The 9,917-nt window shown below is 37.5% G+C and overlaps 1 protein-coding gene across 2 annotated transcripts in view; it reads left to right on the forward strand.

Annotated features, from left to right (window-relative positions):
* Positions 1-8,766, forward strand: part of eloa (elongin A) — a 69,819-nt gene extending 61,053 nt beyond the window's left edge. For both annotated transcript variants that reach the window (XM_061931335.2, XM_061931333.1), the window contains exons 8-12: positions 4,307-4,404; positions 4,476-4,656; positions 7,634-7,763; positions 7,829-7,980; positions 8,054-8,766. In XM_061931335.2, coding sequence (XP_061787319.1) covers positions 4,307-4,404; positions 4,476-4,656; positions 7,634-7,763; positions 7,829-7,980; positions 8,054-8,115 — 623 coding nt within the window. In that variant the 3' untranslated portion in view covers positions 8,116-8,766. The remainder of the gene's footprint in view (positions 1-4,306; positions 4,405-4,475; positions 4,657-7,633; positions 7,764-7,828; positions 7,981-8,053) is intronic.
* The last annotated feature ends 1,151 nt before the right edge of the window (positions 8,767-9,917 follow it).

Raw genomic sequence — 9,917 nt, forward strand, 5'->3', positions numbered from 1 at the left:
GTAACTGCCATTATGATGTGCAGTGATGTCTTTAAATGACCGTAAGTCTTGAACTATACAAAGTATTTCAATGGTTGGAATCTGCGCTTTTGCATGATATACTAGTTACAATGGTCATCTAATCAGTTACTATGGTAATCTAATTAGTTATTATGGTAATCTAAGTCACAGCAGCTCAGACGAGGCACCAAGCATGGGTGGGGAGCGTTTCCACAGAGTGTTTCCAGAGCGGCCAGCCTGAAATACATTTTTCAGGGACAGACGCGATAAGAGTTTTTTACGACAAAGTTCTAAAGCTTAGTGATATATCAGATATTTCAGATTGTAGGTGGGGTTTTTTTTTACCCTTCGCGTTCATATTTCGCTGTTTGTGTTGCATTTGTGTTGCGTTTAGCTTGATTGTAAAATATGTGGATGGAAAGGGGGTGTGACGTTCATATGTTGTCAATTTTCAGTGTTTTATCCTTCATAGTTAATATTTTAAATCCCACATTCTTTATTTTCATGTACCGTAATTTTCGGACTATAAGTCGCAGTTTTTTTTCATAGTTTGGCTCCAGTGCGATTTATATATGTTTTTTTCCTTTTTTATTATGCATTTTTGGCAGGTGCGACTTATACTCCGGTTCGACTTATACTCCAAAAAATACGGTACATTCTAGATGTCTCATTCAGTCAAAACATTTACAATTCCATTCCATTTTTTCAGGCGGTCTGTCATAACGTTTTTAGCATTCAATCAGACATTATTTTGAAGTTTTGTATTAGTGTTCCTAAAAATAGATATATGGCCCCCAGACACGTTTTCTTATCTAAATTTGGCCCCCAAGTCAAAATAATTGCCCAGGCTTGCTCTAGGGGGGCTATAGTGCTTGCCCAAAGTCAAGTTGAAAAAAACGTACCCGGCCATTTGGACCAAACGGACAACTAACTGTCCATCACTGACTCACTATAATATTGATCATGGTTATTATACAGGTTACGGAACGTAGATGAAGTATTGTTGACAGTTTTTGGATGCGTTTTTAAAGTGAGAGAGGCAGAATTGATTGATTCCATTAGCTGCATTGCGAGCCACCAAGAAGGAGACGATTTTGTATATGTTAGAAAGCGAAAAAAAACGAACTTTTGTCTTCTTGTCTCTCATTATGACCGTGATCGATAGGTAAAATTCCAAAAAGCGGTAGAAAATGGATGACTATAACCTTCCTCAGATTATAATCCCCTCAGATATCAAGCAGAAAGGAAAGGAACTGTCAAGACAAGCATGAAAAACAAAAAATAGTAAAATCACATTGAAAATCAGAATCAGAATCTGAAATACTTTAATAATCCCTGAGGGGAAATGAACATTTTCAGCACAATCCCATTCAAGAGCGGACAAACATTACAGGGAGACAGAACAGGATCGCTGACGGGTCTGCCAATTTCCGGTGCCCCTTACAAAAATGGTGAGAAACAGGGAGTAAGGAGGCGGGGTGAGAAAAAAAAAATTCAGTCTATGCCTGGGCCCCTGGAAAGGGGGTCCAGACTGAGGCCAAGGAAGAAAAAAAAAACCTCTTAGCCATAGCACACAAAAACATAGATAGATAGATAGTACTTTATTGATTCCTTCAGGAGAGTTCCCTCAGGAAAATTAAAATTCCAGCAGCAGTGTACAGAATTGAGATTGAATTTAAAAAGTAAATAATGGGGGTATAAATGGAAACAAAATAGAAAAATATTACAATAAGAATACAAATAAAAAGCAACAATGAGAATGAAAATTTAACAGTAAAATAAGAATATAACAAGAGAAACTAGGCAGTAGTGACCATGTTATGAAAAAGTATTGCACTGTTATTGTTTTGCGTCCCCTGTCATCCTAGCACCCACGTGCGTAAGAGGGAAACATCAAAGAACAAAAAGGACATTAAAGACATTAAAAGAGCAGAGCTGATGCAACCAGTCACTTCTACACACAGGCACAAAAGTAAAACAACAACAACAAAAAAAACACTGTGGTGGCCTCTGCGGTGTTCCACGCCATCGTCTGCTGGGGTGGGGGGGAGCATGGCCAGAGACAGGAGCAGACCCAACAAAGCAACCAAGAGAGTCAACTCCACCAACTCTCGGCCAGTGTCCAGTTTGCATGGATGAGCGAGACGCATGGATGCGTCTGAGACCGAAGTGTCCCATACCTGCTCATTCAGCCAAGACACTGTGAAGCCCGTCCGTCCCGGCACTCAGCGCCAGCTCCGCTGCCCTGTCTCTACATCCACATCTCCTCCAGTCTCTCCAAACGGACTCTGGTGTGGCAGAGACCCAGCAGCTGGTCTCCATGGCCAAAAGGCTCCTGGGAGGCAGATCCAGAAGTTCACAAAAAAGCACCGCAGAAGTCACAAAAGTGCCACCCCTTGTCACACAGTCCCAAAGGGTGCCCAACCAAAAGGCAAAAAAAAATAATAATAAATATAAAAAAACATGTGAAAACAAGAGGGAAACACAAAAGGATGAGACAAGAGCACAGAGCTCCTGCCAACAGCAGCCACTACAGCGGCGCCATCTAGGAAAACTTAACAATAAGCTCTTAAAATGAAGGTGCAACAATAAAGAATATGTATGAAATGCATATTAAAGTGTAATAAAATAGTGCAAAGTGTGAAAATGTACCGTAAACATAGGGAAACTTGAGAAGAACTATTTTCTGCAGGTTTAGTGCCAGTAAGTTACAGCAGTGCTCTAAAGCATGCGTGTCAAACTCTGGCCCGCCGTGTAATTTCACTTGGCCCTTGAGGCGATATCAAATTAACATTAGAGCTGGCCCGCAGATGATATTCAGCGGCGGTGCCGCGGTAACACCGCATTCACCGCTAATTCTCATACTTGCCAACCCTCCCGGGAGACTCTCAAATTTCAGTGCCCCTCCCACAAAATCGTCACGTCCGCTTTTCACCCTGTCCAGCGAATGCTGGCCCAGTCACATAATATGTGCGGCTTCATGTGAATGCCATGCATACTTGGCCAACAGCGATACAGGTCACACTGACGGTGCTCGTATAAATAACTTTAACACTGTTAGAAATATGTGCCACACTGTGAACCCACACCAAACAAGAATGACAAACACATTTTGGGAGAACATCCGCACAGTAACACAACATAAACACAACAAAACAAATACCCAGAATCCCATGCAGCCCTAACTCTTCCGGGCTGCAATATACACCCCCCACCTCAACCGACGCACGGAGGGGGTGGGGGGGGATTTGGTGGTAGCCGTATTTTCAATGTACGTTCAGGGTTAAGAAAGGGTTAAAAACAAAACAATTTGTGCGAGCAGCAGCATTGGTGAGGGAGGAGCAGAGACAGAGAGAGAGAGAGAGTTATGATAAACGCGCATGCGTCGCCAGGCTCTGCTTTTTATCCATGGATTTATCAGATTAAATTTTTTATTATCTATAGCAGGGGTGTCAAAAGTGTGCCCCGGAGGCCATTTGCGTCCCACAGCTAATGTTTTAAAGGCCCACGGCACATTCTAAATAAACAAAAACATAACAAAAGTGAAATAAAAAAGCTTAAAGGTGAAATGTAATTTAGAAAAAGTTGCAATGTTGACTAATAAAACAAAGGTGTTTTTTGTTTTTTCTTTCAAACTGTCATTGCTCAAAACATAATATTGAATCAAAATCAATGCTATTATGAATTATTGACCTATCCAAGGTTCCCATTACTTCACATCAAATATTCCACTAAGAAAAATATTTTTGGTGGAAGATTTTGCAAATTTGGTAAATAAATAACCCAGAAATGTATTTTTTGTTGTTTTCTTACTGTACCGAAAATGAACCGAACCGTGACCTCTAAACCGAGGTACGTACCGAACCGACATTTTTGTGTACCGTTACACCCCTAGTTTGGGGTCATTGTCCTGTTGGAACACCCAACTGCGCCCAAGACCCAACCTCCGGGCTGATGATTTTAGGTTTCAGTAGACCCATAATAAATTCAAAAAAGAACCAAACTTCATGAATGTTTTTTGTGACCAACAAGTATGTGCTCCAATCACTTTATCACAAAAAAATGTATTGGCTAGTGTTAGCGCTTTTATGAATGTGCCACATGACCCAAGGCGGTAGTATAAAAATCATAAAATGCTTTGTTTGCTCAAAAGTCCAAGAAATTGCAGTAAAAGAGCAGAATAAGCTCGGTGGTCAGCTCAGGGACGAAATGGGAATCAAACTCGAGTCCAGTGCAGCATGAATGGCCTTATGTGCCTTATTTCCCATTTCCCGGTGAAGAGTGTGACCCTTTGCTGCCGTTTCAGCCATCGCGGAGGTGGGAGGGGTGCCCTTCACCATCCTGCAACCGGTCCTGGAGCGCTGCACTCCGGAGCAGCTGTACCGCATCGAGCAGAGCAACCAGGTGAAGTCCGTGGAGAGACGCGCAGGTGAGATCCGCAGGAGACGCTAGAAAAGGCCTCTGTTGTCTTTCAGTGGTTCACGGAGGAATCGGACGAGCTGTGGATGCGCCACTGCCAGCGGGACTTTAAGCGGGAGACGCCGCAGGAGTACGAGTCTTGGCGGGAATTGTACCTGCGGCTGCACGACGAGCGAGAAGCGCGGCTGAGGAGGCTGACCCAAAACATCAGCTCGGCGCACGCCAACAAGCCCAAAGGTACGGCGCGAAGTTACTGCCAAACCTCCGCAAACACATAAAAAGGTTTTTACTCATGCAACGATTCGTAAGTAAAAAAAACTTAAAAAAATTCTTAAATTAAAAAAACGATTCGCAATCATTAAACAATATAAAACTTTTGGCAGTAATATTCCACACACTTGCACTCAGAGGACCCGTAATTCACGACAGGTGGTGCTGCCGAGTCCATTTAAGGCCGTCAGAGCTGCTGTTATTTGCGTATGGTGCCATCCGCCAAAAAAAACAAAGAAGAAGAAGCAGGGTCGGGAGTAAAATGGCGGACAGAAGTTATTGCCAGAAATTGCTGACAAAAGTTTTAACTTGAAAAATAATGTTTTTATACTTGTAGATCGTTTTTTTAATTGAAGATTGTTTTTGTACATGCGAACTGTTTATTTACTTGCCGAAAATTGTTTTTATTCTTGCGAATCGCTTTTTTACCCGGAAAAAATGGCTTATAAACTTGCGAATTGTTTTACTTGCTGAACATTTTTTTTGGTACTTGTGAATTGATTTTTTTAATTGAAGAAAATTGTTTTTATACCGGTACTTGTAAATCTTTTTTTTTTTTTTATGAACATTTTTTTTTTTATATTTGCAATTTGCTTTTTTAACTTGCTGAACATTTTTTTCATGCTTTCTAACCGTGTTTCTATTGAAGACAATTTTTTTTATACTTGCGAATTGTTTATTTAAATTAAGAAAATTATTTGTATACTTGCAAATCGTTTTTTTTATTAAAGAAAATATTTTTTATACTTACAATTTTTCTTTTTTAAATTGAAGAAAATTGTTTTGTTACTTGTTTATGTACTTGCCAAAAATAGTTTTGTAATACTTGTATACTTGCGAATCGTTTTTTTATTGAAGACAATTGGTTATCCTTTTGTTTTTGGAGAAAATGTTTTTTGTACTTGCAAATCATTTATTTACTTGTCAAAAATTATTTTTATACTTGCAAATAGTTTTTTATATTGAAGAAAATTGTTTTTATACTTGTGGTTTGTTTTTTTAATTGAAGAAAACATTCTTATACTTGCGAATCGACTTTTTTAATTGAAGAAAATGTTTTTTACATTTGCAATTAGCTTTTTTTACTTGCTAAAAATTGTTTTCATGCTTTCTAATCGTGTTTTTATTGAAGACAATTGTTTTTATACTTGCGAATCAATTTTTAAATTGAAGAAAATTTTTTTTGTATTAGCAAATTGTTTATTTAATGAAGAAAGTATTTTTTATACTTGCAAATCTTTTTTTTTATTTGAAGAAAAAACATTTTTTACTTGCGATTTGTTTATCTACTTGCCAAAAATTGTTATGTAATACTTGAGAATCTTTTTTTTTTTTTATTGAAGACAATTGTTTGTACTTGCGGATCGTTTTTATAATTGTAGAAAAACATTTTTTATTTGCAAATCGTTTATTTACTTTCTGAAAATTATTTTTATACTTACTATTTTTATACTTATTATTTTTTATATTGAAGAAAATGATTATACTTGCATTTTTTTAATAGAAATGTTTTTTGTATCCTTTATTTAATTGAAGAATATTGTTTTTTAAACTTGCAAATTTATTTTTTTACTTGCCGAAAATTGTTTTAATACTTTCGAATCATGTTTTTATGTAATACAATTGCTTTCGTAGTTGCGAATCAATTTTTTATTTGAAGAACATTTTTGTTTTGTACTTGCAAATCATTTATTGAAGAAAATTGTTTTCATACTTGAAAATCTTTTTTTTTTTAATTGAAGAAAATTGTTTTGTTACTTTCGATTTGTTTATGTATTTGCCAAAAATTGTTTTGTAATACTTACGAATCTTTTTTTTTTTATTGAAGGCAATTGTTTTTTTACTTGCGAATTGTTTGTGAATCGTTTATTTACGTACCAAAAATTGTTTTTATACTTCCAAATAGTTTTTTTTTAATTGAGGAAAATGTTTTTTGTACTTGCAAATTGTTTATTTAATTGAAGAAAGAAATGTTATACTTGATTTGCGAATCGTTTTTCTAATTAAAGAAAATAGTTTTCATACTTATATTTTAGGGGTGGCGTTGCTCGCTTTGTAGAGCGGCCATGCCAACAACTTGAGGGTTGCAGGTTTGATTCCCGCTGTCGCCTTCCTCATTAATGCTGTTGTGTCGTTCGACAAGACACTTAACCCAACTGCTCCCTGTGCCACCCACACTGGTTTAATTGTAGCTTAAAGATGTAAAGCAGGGATCCCCAAACTTTTTGACTCCAGAGGGGCCGCAGCGCGATGTTATTGATGGGAAAATGCATTTTTAGACAACATGATTTGCCTGAGCGGCTAGGAGACACCGAGAGTAACAAGCAGTAGAAAATGGATTAGAAAGGTTTGGAAATAATTTAAAAATATATATATATATTTTTTTTTTTTTTTTTCCTAACTTGGGACTTCCCGGGCCGGATTTTGGACGCTGGCGGGCCGTAGTGTGGGGCACCCTGATGTAGAGAATGGGTTTCACTATATAAAACGCTATGAGTCTCTAGAGAAAAAAGCGCTATATAAATATAATTCACTTCAAATTGTTTTTTTAATTGAAGAAAGTATTTTTTTATATTTGCGATTTGTTTATTTACCTGCAGAGAATTGTTTTTATACTTTTGAATATTGTTTTTACTTGCAGAAAATGTTTTTTATACTTGTGAATTGTTTGTTCAATTGAAAAAAATGTTTTTTATACTTGGGAATAGTTTTTTAAATATTTTTTTAATTCATGTTATTTACTTGCCAAATTATTTGTATTATTTATTTAATTGAAGAAAATCGTTTTTATATTCGCAAATCTTTTTTTTTTTAATTGAATAACCTTTTTTTTGTTTGTGTGTTTGTGGGGTTTTAGAAGTAATTTCCCTCTTTACAAAAGTATTTTCCTAGTCTGCTCAATGTCGACGAAGTCTCAAAAGTCTGCTCGTCTCTTTGCCTGCAGGGCGACAAGTCAAGATTGCGTTTGTGAACTCCGCCGCCAAGCCGCCGCGAGACGTCCGGCGCCGGCAGGAAAAGTTTGGCACCACCAACGGTTCTTCCGCAGCATCCACCGCCGCGTCGACGCCCATCAAGTCAGCGCCGGTTCCAAGATTTTGACCCAGTTATGTCTTTTTTTTTAACGCTTGATCTCTTTCAGAATACGACCGGCCACAAGCGACTATTCCAGCCAATCCTCCACCTCCCTCCTCACCCCCTCACCCAGCTCATCCCGCTCCTCGGCGCCAAGCGCAGGTGGAGGCGGAGCTACAGGTGGAGGGCACACCTCTCGGGAAAAGCCACAGATCAAAAGTAAGAATGCGTCCTCAGACCTGAGCTGACTGTCTCCGGGTTATTTATTATTTTATTGATTTTGTGTGTGCAGAAATCGCCCCCATGATGGCCAAAACTATCAAAGCTTTCAAGAACAGATTCTCCCGCCGATAAGAGCGAAAGTATCCCTCTTGTTCATTTCATTGACCAACTAAACATGTGAACTTTTAGGTGGTCAGTGGGAAAATAGCTGACTTTTTAAAAAAAAGTATTTAAAATAAGTCCGTCAGTGTGGATAAGGACACAAGAGCCTGTTTTTAAATTGGCTTTTTTTTTTCATTTTAATTAAGAGAACGACAAAAAGATGACCTTTTAAAAATGGCTCATTTGGTTTTATCAGTGGTGTGACGACCAGGAGAAAAGAAAATACATTCGCACATTCTTAATTTAGTCTTTTTAGCTGCGCGCTTGTCGCAAACCGACGCGGCAACCTGATGTACTTTATTTTGAAATCCGATGATCAACAAGCCGCACCGCTCTTCAGTCTTCTTCTCTGCTGTCCAATGTGTGCGTCCCGTGTGTAAATAAATATACACTCTATCTGCTTCACTGTGACAAGAGTGTGAGGCGTTCAAGAAGGTAAGGAATAAGCAAAGTGATTGGAGCGTCGACAACGGTGATATTTATTGCATATATTATTGACTTTGTCCTGACGCCCCTCGACTCTGGCCCGCTAGGAAGGAAGTAGGCGAAGACCTGTAATTTTATTAGATTTTAATAAATGTTTATGGTCATTTTTTTTAATTAAATATGACTTTACCCAAACTGTGTATGCGTGTTGACGTCTGTGTTTTGTACATCAGTGTTTCTCAAATAGGGTTGAGGTGTAGATTTTTAATATTTGTGTCTACCCTTTAGTAGTCATGTTGGAACATTACACAAGCCTGCAGCTAGGTGGCAACATTACTCTCATCGCCTTGTTTTACCCAGTAGTAGTAGTAAGTACACAAGAACACGTGTGCAACAAGCCAATGGAGGAGAAGAGATAAAGTTTGTGTGGAATAAAAAAAGCAAGTTGCCAGCGGCAAATATAAAGACTAACACAAATAATAAGTTATCAATAGTAATTTCAGGGGTGTCATGACGGGAAATAACAGAAGCACTGGTGTACATGATCATAAAGGTTATAATAATAATAATAATACATTTTACTTATAAGGCGCCTTTCTGGACACTGTACAAAATCAAAACAATAAAATCAAATTGGATAAAAACAACAATAATAACAACAACAAAGATAGAGAAGAAAAGATGATTACAATGAATAAGCAGTCAGGAATAGGTGTGTTTTGAGCATACTTGCCAACCCTCACGAATTTTCCGGGAGACTCCCGAAATTCAGTGCCTCTCCCGAAAACCTCCCGGGACAAATATTCTCCCGAAAATCTCCCGATTTTCAGCCGGAGCTGGAGGCCACGCCCCCTCCAGCTCCATGCGGACCTGAGTGAGGACAGCCTTTTCTTTATGACGGGCGGACAACAGGGTGACAAGAACTAAATCATCCAGACTAGAGATACATTGTATTATTATGTTTATCTTACCTAAAAATAAATATATTTATTCATTAAAAAAAAAAGAAAGAAAAAAAAAAGTTTACTATATTTTGCTAAACACGTCAAAATTAATTGTATTTTTATTTGTATTTTTTCTGACTCCTTATTACATCCAGCCATAGAATTATACATTAAAATAAACATATTTGAAATAATTAATTTTAAATTATCATAATTCATTTAAAATGACCATATTTAATTATTAAAATAATTGCTTGTTTATCAACAACTTTAGCATTTTATTCATTACATTTTGAAGCTCTCAGAAGCCAAGTTATGTTATATTCCTTAAAATTTATTTATGCAAGTTTGAAGTATCAATTATCTAAACACAGTTTTGTTTGCATATTTTCAGGATGTAGA

Source organism: Nerophis lumbriciformis, linkage group LG37 (assembly GCF_033978685.3).
Source record: "Nerophis lumbriciformis linkage group LG37, RoL_Nlum_v2.1, whole genome shotgun sequence".
In the NCBI taxonomy this organism is placed as follows: domain Eukaryota; kingdom Metazoa; phylum Chordata; class Actinopteri; order Syngnathiformes; family Syngnathidae; genus Nerophis; species Nerophis lumbriciformis.